At 38.5% G+C, this 17,762-nt stretch overlaps 5 protein-coding genes across 5 annotated transcripts; 1 reads left to right on the top strand and 4 right to left on the bottom strand.

Annotated features, from left to right (window-relative positions):
• Nucleotides 1-59: 59 nt before the first annotated feature.
• Nucleotides 60-1,243, bottom strand: LOC145460629 (octopamine receptor beta-2R-like). The gene has a single exon (XM_081445502.1). The coding sequence runs from the start codon at nt 1,237-1,239 to the stop codon at nt 220-222; it is 1,020 nt and encodes a 339-aa protein (XP_081301628.1). The 5' UTR covers nt 1,240-1,243; the 3' UTR covers nt 60-219.
• Nucleotides 1,244-2,828: 1,585 nt separating this feature from the next.
• LOC145460390 (adenosine receptor A2b-like) lies at nt 2,829-4,585 on the bottom strand. The gene has a single exon (XM_081445167.1). The coding sequence runs from the start codon at nt 4,358-4,360 to the stop codon at nt 3,284-3,286; it is 1,077 nt and encodes a 358-aa protein (XP_081301293.1). The 5' UTR covers nt 4,361-4,585; the 3' UTR covers nt 2,829-3,283.
• An 872-nt stretch (nt 4,586-5,457) lies between these two features.
• Nucleotides 5,458-6,635, top strand: LOC145502249 (uncharacterized). Its single transcript, XM_081481500.1, has 2 exons — nt 5,458-5,829; nt 6,291-6,635. The coding sequence occupies exons 1-2, from the start codon at nt 5,458-5,460 to the stop codon at nt 6,633-6,635; spliced, it is 717 nt and encodes a 238-aa protein (XP_081337626.1).
• Nucleotides 6,636-8,355: 1,720 nt separating this feature from the next.
• Nucleotides 8,356-9,664, bottom strand: LOC145460702 (5-hydroxytryptamine receptor 7-like). The gene has a single exon (XM_081445586.1). It carries the CDS (start codon nt 9,533-9,535, stop codon nt 8,516-8,518), a length of 1,020 nt encoding a protein of 339 aa, XP_081301712.1. The 5' UTR covers nt 9,536-9,664; the 3' UTR covers nt 8,356-8,515.
• Nucleotides 9,665-11,565: 1,901 nt separating this feature from the next.
• Nucleotides 11,566-12,667, bottom strand: LOC145502032 (adenosine receptor A2b-like). Its single transcript, XM_081481334.1, has one exon. The coding sequence runs from the start codon at nt 12,665-12,667 to the stop codon at nt 11,591-11,593; it is 1,077 nt and encodes a 358-aa protein (XP_081337460.1). The 3' UTR covers nt 11,566-11,590.
• Nucleotides 12,668-17,762: the final 5,095 nt, after the last annotated feature.

Raw genomic sequence — 17,762 nt, 5'->3', positions numbered from 1 at the left:
TACTAAGATCTTAATGTGCTTTTTAAGTGGTACGTTAAAAGCCCAAATAACGTCGCCTATAGTTCTCTATTACAAGTGTCAAATGGTTTAGTACTAAGCTGAAAGCAAAATATTAAATTCTTGGCTAAATAAAAAATCTTTTAGTGTGAGTGTTTGATGATCAGGTTTCATAAGAAACCGAGAAATACATACTAGACAATGTGTTCTATTACACGAGAGTTACACGATTGTCTCAGCCATGTCATCCTCAGCTTTACTTAGAACTTGCCTATTGCCTTCACTGTCAATTGAAGACAGTGGAAACGAAGAGCGCCGTGATCGCTGCTTTTTAAACAGAGACTTGAGGGCGGTGGTGAAATCTCGTCTAAAAAACGTATACAACACAGGATTTATGATAGAGGTAGTATACCTAACGAGAACAAACACTTGAATTGCAATTTCCATTCCTTTCATTTCAGTGCCGTATACTTTTTTTACCTTATGCAGTAACGTCAAAATGAACCATGGCAACCAACATACAAGGAAGATTATTGCCATGAAAGAGAACAAAATCAAGCATCTTCTTTCTAGAACAGCTTGTCGACTAAAATATGACCTCGAGATAATGCTCCTATTCACTTTGCCACGATTGGAAATTGATTTGAAAATGAGCACAAAGGCAGAGATCATAAATGTATACGGCAACAGGAAAACTGCCACGAGGCAGAATATGACGTGCCCTAGTGATAATTTCCTTTGCGTTTCTGTATCCTCCATGTTGACCCAAGCAAAGGGAATGAAAGCCACAATGAAAGACACCACCCAAACAACTTGAAGTACTTTAAAAACTTTTTTCCTGCTCATCAATCGATGCTTCACTGGCCAAATTATGGACAGATATTTCTCTGTAGTTGCAGCTAGTATGTGATAGCAAGCTGATGTGGCTGTAAAATTGTTCAGCGCGCTCACCAGTTCAACCAAGTGATATTCCAACGTGAACGAATAAGGGATGACCGGTGTAAACGCGACTATGATGAACAAGGGGATATTGATGACTCCGGTGATGAAGTCACAAGCTGCCAAACTGAAAAGGACGTAGTTTGCTGGTGTGCGGAGTTGTGTTCTTTTCACAAATGAAACAAGCACCAATCCGTTCGCAAGGATGATCAGAAATGCAACAGGAACTAATTGAGCAATTGCATCGCCGTTGATGTCGTCTTTGGAACGTGGGGGCGCTGTTGAGTTGGTGTTGTTCGGCATCTTATCTCTGGTTCGATGATTTTTCTTGGTCAACACATGAGAAGAGTCGAATGTGAACTAAAATTACAATTACAATCTTCTTTTATACAAATTGCGCCTTCGAAGCAAAAACTCCATTAACGTAACAATATACTCCCAATTTATTTTCAAGTGACTATGAAATTAGTCCTTTTAAAAATGTCTCTAAGAATCCTCTCAAGGCGCCGGATTTTTGATGTAATTAAATCGCAGCCATTTACCATTGAAAGAACCATGCCATTGTATTGCGCATATTTAAAACAGAAAGGAACAGATATAAAAGTTTCGTGGGATAAATTATTTTTCTTAATCGGGGAGCTTACGCCGTTTCCTTTTTTCATACACTTTTGTGAAACTGAACTACATACATACATACATAATCTTTATTTAAGCACGGTAAAAAATTTCGTCAGGTTAAAACTACCTAATCCGTTTAATGCCTAATGTCTAATATAATAAAAATAATTAAATAGAAATCCTGCTTTCCACGAATGCCGTGCCTTTTACATCTTCTTTGAGTAGACGTTTAAAATTCCTCAGGGACTCTGCTTCCCTTAAGTCGCAACGGCGGCTGGTCCAAAGAATGGAATCACAATTTTATGCTAGTTTGTGCGCGGCAATGGAACATTTAGTTTATTCTCAGAGTCCCTTAAGCTATATGCGGTTTCTGGCCGCTCGAATTTAGAACTGCGATATTCGGGAGCCATCCCGCGCAGAGAGTTCTTAGCTCTTTGAATTTGCTGCTGGCATGCTAGATTTTTCCACCCGAGAAGTTTGAACAGGTGTCCAGCAACTACGTCATAGTTTGAGTAGGTCAAAACACGGGCTGCTCTATTTTGTAACTAGACAAGTAAAGGATTCGTCGCGTGTTACATACCTTGAAATTGTTAACATATCAATGTCACTGCTTCCTTGCTAAATGGAATCAATCAGCCGGCTACATTGGGGTGTAAGCCACTTACAATTAATGTCGCTCTAGAATTCAAGTGCTTGGACTAAGCACTTTGGAGTTGTTGTTTAGCAAAGCGCCGTTTAAAAGTATTTTTCATGGGCTTAAAAGTACTCTCATGTGCAGCCCTCATTCGGCACCAGCACTTAATCGAGGGAAGCTCTTTTCCATGTAAATGCCGTACTTAAAGCTGACTGAAAGCGAACCGATGAAAAAAATTCATTTTATTTGACGGTGGTGTCTGATAAATCATGTAATTCGAGGCAGAGTTTTTATTTTCTCATACTACTCTGATGACATTAAGGCTACTGTTACTTTTACGAACAAAAAATAACCCTGAGGCCTTTCTAGAACGTTTTTACACTTTAATGTTCGGTGTTAATTTCCGTACAGAAGTCACATTTGTCTTTTGATTAATGTCAGCTTCTCAGTTATAAATCCAACAGTAATAAACATAAAGTTTCTTCTGACAATGGCCGGATACAGATCCTCACACGAACAGGTGACGAACGTGAAGTAAACTTCAAAAATGTACGAAGAATTGATAGTTTGTAGCTAGAGCTGAATGTGTTAAACTGTCAAAGAGGAATAAAAACTGAGTAAGGCAATTCTTACCGCCCAAAGTTGTTCGATGGATTATTGAATTGCTTTAGGTATAGTATACTTACAATGTTCACTCTGGAAAGTTCTGGAAAGGATAAAGGCTTTTATATATGTATAATTTTGCTTGGAGGTTGTAAATGTTCTTAAATTTTATTATTGTATTTCAGGCTTTTAATCCGTATAACTTTTAGATACAGGGCCCCTATGGAGACCAGCTTTGGAGATGAATGGGCCACCCTGTTTAAATAAAGTTTACTTAACTTAACTTACTTTGCTATTGGATAATAAGAATCGTTTCAGTAGAACTTTAATAAGGCATGTTTTCAATGAGCTCCATTAGGTAAATTGTTCAGTAAAAGCGCCAAAACTGAGCTTTTCCTTCAAGTATTTCTCTTAGAATTAAATAACAAGCAAGCTGTGATCGGTTTTCAAAACAAATCGAGGCCCTAGACAATGTCTTTCAACACAAATGAGTCAGACGATGTTCTCAGCAGTGTCATCCCCGTCTTTAGTTAAAACTTGCCTGTTGACATCACTGTCTCTCGAAAAGCGCTGTGATCGTTTCCTTTTAAAATGAGACTTGAGTGCCTTCTTGAAATCTCGTCTAAAAAACGTGTACAGTAGAGGATTTATGATAGAGGTAGCATACGTAACGAGCACAAACACGTGAGCTGCAATTTCCATGTCTTCCAAACTGTCTTCTACCTTGTACATGAGCAACAAAATAAACCATGGCAACCAACATACAAGGAAGATTATTGCCATAGAAGCGAACAAAATTAAGCATCTTCTTTCTAGAGCAGCTTGTCGATTGAAATGTGACCTCGAGATAATGTTTCCTTCCGTCTTCCCCTGATTGGAAATTGATTTGAAAATAACCGCAAAGGCATAGATCATAAATGCATACGGACACAGGAAAACTGCTACGAGGCAGAATATGACATGCCCTAGTGTTAATTTCCTTTGCGTTTCTGTATCCTCCATGTTAACCCAAGCAAAGGGAATGAAAGCCACAATGAACGACACCACCCAAACAACTTGAAGCACTTTAAAAACTGTTTTCCTGGTTATCGATCGATGCTTCACTGGCCAGATTATCGACAGATATTTCTCTGTAGTTGCAGCTAGTATGTGATAACAAGCTGATATAGCTGTAAAATTGTTGACTACGCTCACCAGAAGAACCATATAATGAAGGTCTGACGGCCCCATAAGCAGTGTGAACGCGACTACGATGAACAAGGGAATATTGACAATTCCGGTGATGAAATCACAAGCAGCTAAACTGAAAAGGACGTAAGTTGCTGGTGTACGAAGTTGTGTCTTTTTCACAAATAAAACTAACACCAATCCATCGGCAAGGATAATCAGTGATGCAACAGGAACTAGCTCAGCTATTGCTTGAGTGTCAACGCTCAAGATGTCGTCTTGGGGATGTTGGGGCGCTGATGAGTTCGTATTGTTGAGCATCTTGATATCTGCCTGAATTATTTTTGTTTTGCTACACCTGCTACACCCTGCAAGATTTGAACAAGAAATAAAAATAGCCATCACATTTCCCTGTTATATTCCGTTTGGTTTTACGTCCGTAATTTTTATTTCGTACGTAATTCCCCAATTACAAAGTTGCTGAAAGCCTCTCTGGAACGTTCGATTTTCCCTGAATTTAGTCGCAGCCAACAAGCTCTTTCAAATATGAGTATATTTTAATATCGCACATTTAAAGTTTCCAAATGGATTAGCAGATAAACTCTCGGGATGAAAGTAATGTTGTAATTCGGAGTCAAGGCCTAAAAGTTTATTTTGTATGAGCATTTTAATTATACTAAAAGATTGGAAAAATAGACAAAGGGTAATCCCTTGCAGATCTTCAGTGGATAAGAAAGAACGCAGTAAAAATTATAAATTCATCTTCATATTTTCTTATCTCCACAGTCGTGATTGGTTGTTTAAGGCGCTACGTCACTGGTAGCGTATCCTTGAAAATTTATTCTAAAATTTAAGTATTCATTTAGTCTAAGATACAGAGCCACCCTTTCGAGTTTACTGCTTCCTCCTTGATTTGTACCACATTAAAAGTGACTCACATTTACCATACCTAAGCTTTTTAAAAAAGAAACAAAGAGAAAGGATAGATATAAGCCAAATTTCATTTCGCTAAGAGGAAAGTGCAGCTTTATATTCACAATAGCTAAGAGATAAATTGATGCCAAGACTGCGCATCTCAGAATTTCAACCCCTTAAAAATGAAATGGAGCGGAAAAGCTGAAAACAGATTTTAACATTTCAAAAACCTTAAATATTGAAATTACCCGGGAAAACTGCGATAGACTGGTGATTTAAGTTAGGCTTTGGGATTGAGTATTTAGAATTCGTTTAAAAATTAAAATTAAAGAAGTTTGTTGGCAATGGAAACGAAAGTGTTGTGCCAATAATGTGTCAATGACTAATTGAGAATTCGAGCGAAAAGTGATCGTTACGCCAGTTGCAACGGGGGCCAAGAAAATAATCTGGGGCTTCAAATTTGAACTTTGTATAGTATGAACAGTCTACAATCAGTGACAAAAGACATTTCCCTTTTTAGAGTCTCTTTCTATTATTTTTATTGCAATCGTGCCCAGTTTGCACCGCCCCCAATCAATGTAGGTATGCAGAACTACAACATTGAAAGCGGGAGTGGTGGAGGACTGGAGTACCAAGTTTGTATTTTGACAATGCGAAATGTTGGAACCACCTCAACAATTTTTGTCACCGATTCTAGCTTTGATAAAATTATCGTTTTGATATTCTCTGAATATTTTTTTTCATATAACAACCCTAAGGTCATTGGAGACAAGACAGCATGGGACACTGCAGTAGTGCTTCGTCTAAAAGGCACAGCCGCAATTTACGAGATGGAAGAGAAACTAGGAGTGAAAGTCAAGTTCATTCACGTTGTTAGAAATCCCTTTGACAATATTGCAACATTTGTTTTACGTCACAGAGATATCCAGGCCAGGGACGCTGATCCGAACATCAAGGTATCGTACTCAAATGACTACTTGCGCCCCAAATATCGAACTTTTTTAACTGAGTTACTCGCACACCATCCCAGTACAGCAGTTTTTTGAGTCTCTAATCTATCAATCTCCTGATCATTAAGATACACACTCTCATTCCACACCTAGTATTTGATAAGGCTTACCTATAGAGGCGTTGTAAGTACCAAGCCAAAGGCGAGTTTTTTAAAAATCTTTGGATCACTGAGTAGGCCGAGCGAAAATCCCCGGCAGGAAAAGGCACAATAGCGGGGAAGCGGAGGGGGTATGGCATGGGGAAAGAGAAAGCAGCAAGGTTTATCAAATCAATTGGGGTCTTAATTGAGAGTCTCTAGGCAACTGAACGAAGACAGGTCTAACAATAGGCTACAGTTTTTGTTTATTTTACCACTAAATAAGAAAGAAGTAAGATTACCACTTATCACTGACTAATGATGTGGTAGAACTCTCAGCAGATTAATGCGAGTGAAATTCTGGATATAAAGATACAGCTTTACAATAACTGGGCAGAGGGAACTCACGTGGCACAGAAAACCTTCCCAGAAGACTTCATAAACGTTGTCAGCATGGATGTTGTGAAAAATCCAGCGGATTCACTCAGAAGAATATGCGATTTCCTCGATATCACGTGTGAAGAAAAATACATCCAGGATTGTGCAGCTATAGTAGATCCAGTCCCTTCAATCACCCGACATCGCATTGTGTGGACGGATGAACAGATAAACAGGGTGTATGCAATGATGAAGAAGTTTCCCTTTTATGACAGGTTTACATTTGAAGACGAATGAATAACTCCTCATCATAATGATAGGGACAAAAATACGTGCTTCTTTACGTGAGGGCGGCGTTCAGGTGGGGGGGGGGGGGGGGGGGGGAGTCTAGTCCCTGAACTCTTCCTGTCCCGTCCTATATAAGAGTTGAAACCACGCGGGATAAATTGTAATATATGTGTAATTAACTGGCAACCTGGCATTTTTGACTATTTCAGGTTGTCAGTTACCTTTATTTTAATTTAATTATTATACTACTATGTAATTTAATTTATATGAAAAAAATAAGGGAGAAATAAATAAAGCTGTTGTTAGAGAGACTGTCTTTTCTACTGCCTGGAATAAACCCCTATTTAGAACGCGCGGAGAAGAGAGAGTTCAGGGACTGGACTACAAGGGGGGAGGGGGGATGGTAAGGCAGAGGAGAGCAATCCTGCTTCCTGAGCTAGGCTCCTCTTTGTCGTTGAGCTTGATATCGAGACCGAGATTACTAGTGCTTTTACTTGGGGAGGGCGCTTAATGGAGGGAGGCGTTGTTTTGAGTAAATAGGGTAATAAAAACTGCATGACTGAAGCGTACATTTAATCAAAATCTAATGAAATCAATTTATTGAGGTCAAAACGTGGGATGAGGTTTCCCTCCATATTCGAGCCAGAGGCTGATGCATAAAACTCTTGACAATGAACGAAAAATTAAAAGGATTAATTATATTAAAATTAATTTAAGTAAATTCGGAATTGATCCCGGAGTCTAATAAACCGCTTATTTCAAATCTAAGTTTATCCTTATTGTCTCACCCTCTTTTAAGACAACAAATGTAAACATTATTTTATTTAAGAACAAAGCAGGAACCCATGACCATGGCTCCTGAAATATAATAATTCCTCAGCCACCACTTTTTTCGCAAAATACTTCTGTAGTAAGCGTTTGCACGCTTTGAAAGTCAAAGTTATTCGCTTTCGTTTTAACAATTTACATGTAGTCCCAACAGTGATCAACTTATATTTTCTTATGGTGGTCACCCAGCTATTTTAGATCTTTGGTTATTTTGGGTAACCAGTTACTGTGGGTACTTTTAATTTATATATTAAATTCTACAGTAAAAAAAAAGTTGTCTTGTCTTGTCTTCTTTATACAATAGTTCTGATACATAATGACGTCAAATGCCTAAGCCCAAGCCTTGTTTGCGCGCGATTTCCTCAATCCTTTGGTACCTTAAGCTTCGTGTTGTTTTCGCGTAGATTTTCTTTTCATATTTACTTTGGCAATTCGCTGACGATAAATTCGCAAATTGCATTTTCAAAGCCTAACGTCAACATGGAAAAAGTTCAATAGAAAATACTTCCGCACGGATAGAAGAACATTAAGAAAATCTTTCCCTGAGAGAATGATATAGATGTCACGTGAACTTCTCCAAATCGATCATTAACAAATATGGCATAAGGAGGAAGAATTCGTAAATGCTTAGGTGGCTCTGATGAACCTCCTTTGATAGATATATTGACTAGAATATCAAACTACTTTGTACAATTCATTTGGATCTCTTATTACAACTCTTAAATGTTATTAGGAACTAACCACCTTTACAGAGAGGTTAGAAGTTTTTTTATTATTATTTTAATTAATTAATGTTTTCTTTGAACATACATAATAAAATGTGATATATCAACTCAAAATTATACTAAGATCTTAATGTGCTTTTTAAGTGGTACGTTAAAAGCCCAAATAACGTCGCCTATAGTTCTCTATTACAAGTGTCAAATGGTTTAGTACTAAGCTGAAAGCAAAATATTAAATTCTTGGCTAAATAAAAAATCTTTTAGTGTGAGTGTTTGATGATCAGGTTTCATAAGAAACCGAGAAATACATACTAGACAATGTGTTCTATTACACGAGAGTTACACGATTGTCTCAGCCATGTCATCCTCAGCTTTACTTAGAACTTGCCTATTGCCTTCACTGTCAGTTGAAGACAGTGGAAACGAAGAGCGCCGTGATCGCTGCCTTTTAAACAGAGACTTGAGGGCGGTGGTGAAATCTCGTCTAAAAAACGTATACAACACAGGATTTATGATAGAGGTAGTATACCTAACGAGAACAAACACTTGAGTTGCAATTTCTATTCCTTTCATTTCAGTGCCGTATACTTCTTTTACCTTATGCAGTAACGTCAAAATGAACCATGGCAACCAACATACAAGGAAGATTATTGCCATGAAAGAGAACAAAATCAAGCATCTTCTTTCTAGAACAGCTTGTCGACTAAAATGTGACCTCGAGATAATGCTCCTATTCACTTTGCCACGATTGGAAATTGATTTGAAAATAAGCACAAAGGCAGAGATCATAAATGTATACGGCAACAGGAAAACTGCCACGAGGCAGAATATGACGTGCCCTAGTGTTAATTTCCCTTTCGTTTCCGTATCCTCCATGTAAACCCAAGCAAAGGGAATGAAAGCAACAATGAAAGACACCACCCAAACAACTTGAAGTACTTTAAAAACTTTTTTCCTGCTCATCAATCGATGCTTCACTGGCCAAATTATGGACAGATATTTCTCTGTAGTTGCAGCTAGTATGTGATAGCAAGCTGATGTGGCTGTAAAATTGTTCAGCGCGCTCACCAGGCGACGCATGTAATATTCCAACTTGGACGAATCAGGGATGACCGGTGTAAACGCGACTATGATGAACAAGGGGATATTGATGACTCCGGTGATGAAGTCACAAGCTGCCAAACTGAAAAGGACGTAGTTTGCTGGTGTGCGGAGTTGTGTTCTTTTCACAAATGAAACAAGCACCAATCCGTTCGCAAGGATGATCAGAAATGCAACAGGAACTAATTGAGCAATTGCATCGCCGTTGATGTCGTCTTTGGAACGTGGGGGCGCTGTCGAGTTGGTGTTGTTCGGCATCTTATCTCTGGTTCGATGATTTTTCTTGGTCAACACATGAGAAGAGTCGAATGTGAACTAAAATTACAATTACAATCTTCTTTTATACAAATTGCGCCTTCGAAGTAAAAACTCCATTAACGTAACAATATACTCCCAATTTATTTTCAAGTGACTATGAAATTAATCCTTTTAAAAATCTCTCTAAGAATCCTCTCAAGGCGCCGGATTTTTGATGTAATTAAATCGCAGCCATTTACCATCGAAAGAACCATGCCATTGTATTGCGCATATTTAAAACAGAAAGGAACAGATATAAAAGTTTCGTGGGATAAATGATTTTTCTTAATCGGGGAGCTTACGCCGTTTCCTTTTTTCATACACTTTTGTGAAACTGAACTACATACATACATACATAATCTTTATTTAAGTACGGTAAAAAAATTTCGTCAGGTTAAAACTACCTAACCCGTTTAATGTCTAATGTCTAATATAATAAAAATAATTAAATAGAAATCCTGCTTTCCACGAATGCCGTGCCTTTTACATCTCCTTTGAGCAGACGTTTAATATTCCTCAGGGACTCTGCTTCCCTTAAGTCGCAAAGGCGGCTGGTCCAAAGAATGGAATCACAATTTTATGATAGTTTGTGCGCGGCAATGGAACATTTAGTTTATTCTCAGAGTCCCTTAAGCTATATGCGGTTTCTGGCCGCACGAATTTAGAACTGCGATATTCTGGAGCCATCCCGTGCAGAGAGTTGTAAACCGCCTTAGCTCTTTGAATTTGCTGCTGGGATGCTAAATTTTTCCACCCGAGAAGTTTGAACAGGTGTCCAGCAACTACGTCATAGTTTGAGTAGGTCAAAACACGGGCTGCTCTATTTTGTAGCTAGACAAGTAAAGGATTCGTCGCGTGTTACATACCTTGAAATTGTTAAAGTATCAATGTCACTGCTTCCTTGCTAAATGGAATCAATCAGCCGGCTACATTGGGGTGTAAGCCACTTACAATTAATGTCGCTCTAGAATTCAAGTGCTTGGACTAAGCACTTTGGAGTTGTTGTTTAGCAAAGCGCCGTTTAAAAGTATTTTTCATGGGCTTAAAAGTACTCTCATGTGCAGCCCTCATTCGGCACCAGCACTTAATCGAGGGAAGCTCTTTTCCATGTAAATACCGTACTTAAAGCTGACTGAAAGCGAACCGATGGAAAAAATTCATTTTATTTGACGATGGTGTCTGATAAATCATGTAATTCGAGGCAGAGTTTTTATTTTCTCATACTACTCTGATGACATTAAGGCTACTGTTGCTTTTACGAACATAAAAATAACCCTGAGGCCTTTCTAGAACGTTTTTACAGTTAAATGTTCGGTATTAATTTCCGTACAGAAGTCACATTTGTCTTTTGATTAATGTCAGCTTCTCAGTTATAAATCCAACAGTAATAAACATAAAGTTTCTTCTGACAATGGCCGGATACAGATCCTCACACAGACAGGTGACGAACGTGAAGTAAACTTCAAAAATGTACGAAGAATTGATAGTTTGTAGCTAGAGCTGAATGTGTTAAACTGTCAAAGAGGAATAAAAACTGAGTAAGGCAATTCTTACCGCCCAAAGATGTTCGACGAATTATTGAATTGCTTTAGGCATAGTATACTTACAATGTTCACTCTGGAAAGTTCTGGAAAGGATAAAGGCTTTTATATATGTATAATTTTGCTAGGAGGTTGTAAATGTTCTTAAATTTTATTATTGTATTTCAGGCTTTTAATCTGTATAACTTTTAGATACAGGGCCCCTATGGAGACCAGCCTTGGAGCTGAATGGACCACCCTGTTTAAATAAAGTTTACTTAACCTAACTTACTTTGCTATTGGATAATAAGAATCGTTTCAGTAGAACTTTAATAAGGCACGTTTTCAATGAGCTCCATTAGGTAAATTGTTCAGTAAAAGCGCCAAAACTGAGCTTTTCCTTCAAGTATTTCTCTTAGAATTAAATAACAAGCAAGCTGTGATCGGTTTTCAAAACAAATCGAGGCCCTAGACAATGTCTTTTAACACAAATGAGTCAGACGATGTTCTCAGCAGTGTCATCCCCGTCTTTAGTTAAAACTTGCCTGTTGACATCACTGTCTCTCGAAAAGCGCTGTGATCGTTTCCTTTTAAACAGAGACTTGAGTGCCTTGTTGAAATCTCGTCTAAAAAACGTGTACAGTAGAGGATTTATGATAGAGGTAGCATACCTAACGAGCACAAACACGTGAGCTGCAATTTCCATGTCTTCCAAATTGTCTTCTACCTTGTACATGAGCAACAAAATAAACCATGGCAACCAACATACAAGGAAGATTATTGCCATAGAAGCGAACAAAATTAAGCATCTTCTTTCTAGAGCAGCTCGTCGATTGAAATGTGACCTCGAGATAATGTTTCCTTCCGTCTTCCCCTGATTGGAAATTGATTTGAAAATAACCGCAAAGGCATAGATCATAAATGAATACGGACACAGGAAAACTGCCACGAGGCAGAATATGACATGCCCTAGTGTTAATTTCCTTTGCGTTTCTGTATCCTCCATGTTAACCCAAGCAAAGGGAATGAAAGCCACAATGAAAGACAAAACCCAAACAACTTGAAGCACTTTAAAAACTGTTTTCCTGGTTATCGATCGATGCTTCACTGGCCAGATTATCGACAGATATTTCTCTGTAGTTGCAGCTAGTATGTGATAACAAGCTGATATAGCTGTAAAATTGTTGACTACGCTCACCAGAAGAACCATATAATGAAGGTCTGACGGCCCAATAAGCAGTGTGAACGCGACTACGATGAACAAGGGAATATTGACGATTCCGGTGATGAAATCACAAGCAGCTAAACTGAAAAGGACGTAAGTTGCTGGTGTACGAAGTTGTGTCTTTTTCACAAATAAAACTAACACCAACCCATTGGCAAGGATAATCAGTAATGCAACAGGAACTAGCTCAGCTATTGCTTGAGTGTCAACGCTCAAGATGTCGTCTTGGGGATGTTGGGGCGCTGATGAGTTCGTATTGTTGAGCATCCTGATATCTGCCTGAATTATTTTTGGTTTGCTACACCTGCTACACCCTGCAAGATTTGAACAAGAAATAAAAATAGCCATCACATTTCCCTGTTATATTCCGTTTGGTTTTACGTCCGTAATTTTTATTTCGTACGTAATTCACCAATTACAAAGTTGCTGAAAGCCTTTCTGAAACGTTCGATTTTCCCTGAATTTAGGGACCGTTCATTTTTTATGAGGGAGGGGGGACTGGTGGGATTTGGGAAGCACCATTTAAAAATCGCATGACCCCCCCTCAGCTTACCAATTTTTTCACATGGCCCCCCCTTATAGCGGTCATTTTTTGTGATGACCCCCCCCCCAAAAAAAATTGAACAAACAATATTTAGATTTCAACTTTTTTAATATTTCTGTATTATCCCCCTACTTCACGTTATTGTGCGCACTATGAAGACAATATTTACAATCTCTATACGACAGAGAGCTGTTGTTTGAAAAACAAATCAAAAGAAAGAGAAGGCAATTTCGGATCTCGTAGTTATGGCTCGCCCTGAGCGTGTGGCATTTGGCCTCTCACTGGCATCTTCCTCATCTGAATTGATGAATGCAAGAATGACGTCACTTGAGTCATCTTGTCCCCCAGAGTCAATGGCATCACTGTCATACTCATCATTGTCACTTTCATCCGTTTCACTGCTGTCAGCACTTGCCCTGTTGTCATTTTGTGTCAATGTCCTGGCATTTCTCAGTGTTGGTTGGCCAGCTCTGAGAGGACTCTTCTGCTGCAAGCATGAATGTCTTGCAATTGCCTTTACTTTCTCACTCTTGCTGCTTTTCAAATGCTGCTTCAGCCCGTGGTGGTTTGAGTACTTGTTTAGTTCTGGAACACGTAGCTTTTTAAGCTTGGTTAGATAATCGCACAACTCAGTCCAAGGATACTCCTCATAAGATTTATCTTTTGCGTCCCTACTTAACTTTGCCTTTTCTTCTGCTCTCCTTTTCCTTTTAAATTCCAGCACTTCAAGATGCTGAAGATAATCCACCACAAACTTCGATTTGACAATAAACTTATCTGCAAATAGAGCAACGCTCTCTGGGTCAGATAAAACCAGCCTGCCACTTCCATGCTCTTTCTTCTTTATATTGTTAATCCAATCGGGGAAAGAGCGTATTACTACATGAGCATCATGAAAGAGGCTCATTCCAAAATGCGCAATAATGGCGAAAGCGACGAGTCGTTTAAGAAAAGGTTTACAGCTGAACGATCCAGGCAGTTTGACATCTTACATGCAAAAGAAGCAATTTTTCTAGGTGCGGATGGCTGTTCAGAAAGGGCGAGTGAGTTTTCCATGCAAGGGTACCAGTTGAAGCCCAGTGATGGAAGAAAACTGAACTTCTCCATCAAAGAGCACAGAGCAATGGTGGAAAAGTTGAATGTCATATTGAAAGATGTAAAGGAACACGATTCCACACTCTTTCAGTCCAATGGGCTTGCTTTAAAGCAGGGCGAAGAATTTGCCCACAGTTTTAATGTAAAACAGATCAAATGTACAGAAGCTAAGTTGACGAAGGTCACGCAGGACATGGAAGCACTAGAAAATAAGAAGAGCAATTATAACAGCATATTCAAAGGCATACTCAAACAGCACATCAACAAAAGGAGAAGGAAAAAAGAAAACTGCAGAAAGTCAAATGAAAGAAAGAGGAAACGGACTGAAAACAACGTCCAACGAGTTTATGGAATCTGTGTTGGAAACCCGCTAGGAAATGATCTTCCACAATGCCTTGTGTACCCTCCTAGAACGGCCGTCCCGGAAGAGTGTCTTACAGTTGACGATGTTGCCACGTCGATATTTGGAAGAGATGGGCCATACATCGCACAGCTCTTGGAAGGGAATTATTTCACCAATGCTGCAAGAAGCAGAATCACCACCAACCTTGAGCGGGAAGTCAGAGATTATGTTTACACCTTCATGTACCCTGAAGAGTACACTCTGACGGAAAGCATTGCTGCTTCTTGCAGCATTGGTGAAAGAGACTCCCATAGCAGCACAAGCGGCGACGAAGAACTCGACGACAGCGAAGATGAAGATGAGTGCCAGTGAAAGTTGCATTAGAAAATAACAGTGTTAAATACTTCTTTTCAGTAGCTACAAATACTTTTTGTCGCCAAACGTTTTTTTAAAGCAGAAGGAAAGTTTGTAATAAATTTATATCCTGCCTTCTATGTTTATTCTATAGCAATTTTTTTGATATTCAAACATGATGCCATTTTAAAGTTTTACTAAAATATTTCACGTGACCCCCCCCTTTTCCCCTTATTTTTTTGGGATGGCCCCCCCTCGAAAGCCATTTTTTTTCGCACGGCCCCCCCCCCCAAATCCCATCAGCCCCCCCTACCTTATAAAAAATGAACGGTCCCTTAGTCGCAGGCAACAAGCTCTTTCAAATATGAGTGTATTTTAATATCGCACATTTAAAGTTTCCAAATGGATTAGCAGATAAACTCTCGGGATGAAAGTAATGTTGTAATTCGGAGTCAAGGCCTAAAAGTTTATTTTGTATGAGCATTTTAATTATACTAAAAGATTGGAAAAATAGACAAAGGGTAATCCCTTGCAGATCTTCAGTGGATAAGAAAGAACGCAGTAAAAATTATAAATTCATCTTCATATTTTCTTATCTCCACAGTCGTGATTGGTTGTTTAAGGCGCTACGTCACTGGTAGCGTATCCTTGAAAATTTATTCTAAAATTTAAGTATTCATTTAGTCTAAGATACAGAGCCACCCTTTCGAGTTTACTGCTTCCTCCTTGATTTGTACCACATTAAAAGTGACTCACATTTACCATACCCAAGCTTTTTAAAGAAGAAACAAAGAGAAAGGATAGATATAAGCCAAATTTCATTTCGCTAAGAGGAAAGTGCAGCTTTATATTCACAATAGCTAAGAGATAAATTGGTGCCAAGACTGCGCATCTCAGAATTTCAACCCCTTAAAAATGAAATGGAGCGGAAAAGCTGAAAACAGATTTTAACATTTCAAAAACCTTAAATATTGAAATTACCCGGGAAAACTACGATAGACTGGTGATTTAAGTTAGGCTTTGGGATTGAGTATTTAGAATTCGTTTAAAAATTAAAATTAAACAAGTTTGCTGGCAACGGAAGCGAAAGTGTTGTGCCAATAATGTGTCAATGACTAATTGAGAATTCGAGCGAAAAGTGATCATTACGCCAGTTGCAACGGGGGCCAAGAAAATAATCTGGGGCTTCAAATGAGAACTTTTTAAAATCTTTGATTTTGAACGTTGTTCGCTCATTTTATTAAGCTTCAAATGTTACCGGAACAAATTCTCCATAGATTGACGTTTTCAAATTTGTTGGAGCAGGTCAGAGTGGCGCCGGAATTAAATCAGAGTGCAAATTGTAAACAGCGCAAGCCACTGAATTAATATCATGGAACTCACAAACCCAGGTAGAGATTGAGAACTGCAACGTACTCAGCGCAATGTAAGGATAGGATAAGAATTATATATCCGGGCTCATCCGACTTGAAGGAAAGAAAGGATCCAACAATAAAGCAAACTTACTTTGAAATTTTGTATCCACAGATCATTAGAGGTGTCGATTTCACTGAAGCCGTACGCGTTCAAATGAAGGATGTGCCGACAGATGAGTCGAAATTTGACCCAAGATAACGTTAAGAACATACCATTTTGCCTATCGACAGCTAAAATGACTCACCTTGTTAAACAAGCAAACATTTATGGAAGTAAAGGTGCGTCAAAGCTAACAATTAACAATGCCGACAATGGCCCCTGAGGCGAAACGTCGCCTGCAAAACAAAAGGCGCTTAAGGGTTCACGTTAATTATTAACAAATGTGAATGTACTTCAGTTCCACACTGTCAACTCTCTTAACTGATTGACATACTCCTCTTTAAATTTCAGTTCGAAGAATTTAGTGGTAAATCAAAACAAATGCTTTCTTTGTTCTTGTCACCTGTCTACCGGAAAGTTATCGATTTTGTAACGAGAATTTAGATAGTGAACACTTCGTATTTTTTAAATAACTTTATAGGGCAAACACTTGTAGAACTGTCAAGGTAAGATATGGACACTGGGTTTCTTATGAAGACATGATTGATCACCGCAGTTATACAATCATGTCAATCATGTCGGAGATTCATATCTGTCTCCGCAGTTCAAATATATGATCTTTCATATGTTTACTTTTATAGGATTTCTTATATATTACACTGACATGTACAGCGGTCATATTTTTCTCACTTTTCAAAAACAAACTCTGGATATAAGCTTTAGCGCCTTCGTGATTTAATTGGTGACACACAAAAATCTAATCGATTATGTACACGTGCTAGTCGTTGTGGAGTCTTCATTGTATTTTTCCAATACCATTTATAAAAGTATTAACTCTTATCGTGTCAAAATTTTCTATTAGCCAATCAGAAGCTGTGTATCCAGCCCTGATTTCCTACGATATCAAGTCACTGACCTGATATGGCTACGATATCGCATGGTCACTTAGCCGGATATGGGTACGGCAAAGTAAAAAAATGAGATTTTCTGGGTCAGATTCTGGATAAATCGCTGTTCGCCCTGACAAGAACCGGATCACACTGACATTGATTATTCTTAATATTTCTGGTAAAAAATTCAGAGGACACTGAAAGAGCAAAAATTCAATCAAAAAACCCAAGTTGATGTTATTGAGGCTCCTCAAAAAATCGAGAAACAAGCAAGATAGGCAACTGATAAAATTAACACCGAGAATATCAGTAGCAAATAAATATTCCGGACTCCTTTGAACTGTTCAATGATACCTGTAGTTTCTCTTTCTCTAAATCAACAATTCCGGAGATAAATCAATCGTTTGGAAATTTAGAGATGACACGAACTGACAAAAAGAAAAACAGAACGTTTGCTGTTCGCTAATTATCTCAGCTAGACGAAGTTACAATGCACAATATTCAATCTTATCTTGCTTGATAATTGGCTTCAAACGTAATATTCAAGGAGACAACGGCTTCGCCGCAACGAACGTTTCGTAATTAAAATCTCATACCTCTCTCTTATTGTGCGTTGATTCTTTCTGCTCCAAGTTTTCCTTAGAAACCTTCTGTTTGTTCTTTGTTGCGGTTTCCTCGTTTTTCAGTTTATCAGTTATACCA

Source organism: Orbicella franksi, chromosome 11 (assembly GCF_964199315.1).
Source record: "Orbicella franksi chromosome 11, jaOrbFran1.1, whole genome shotgun sequence".
Taxonomy (NCBI): Eukaryota; Metazoa; Cnidaria; class Anthozoa; order Scleractinia; family Merulinidae; genus Orbicella; species Orbicella franksi.
Note: the sequence above shows the minus strand (reverse complement) of the source record. Positions and strands in the feature narration are given on the sequence as shown.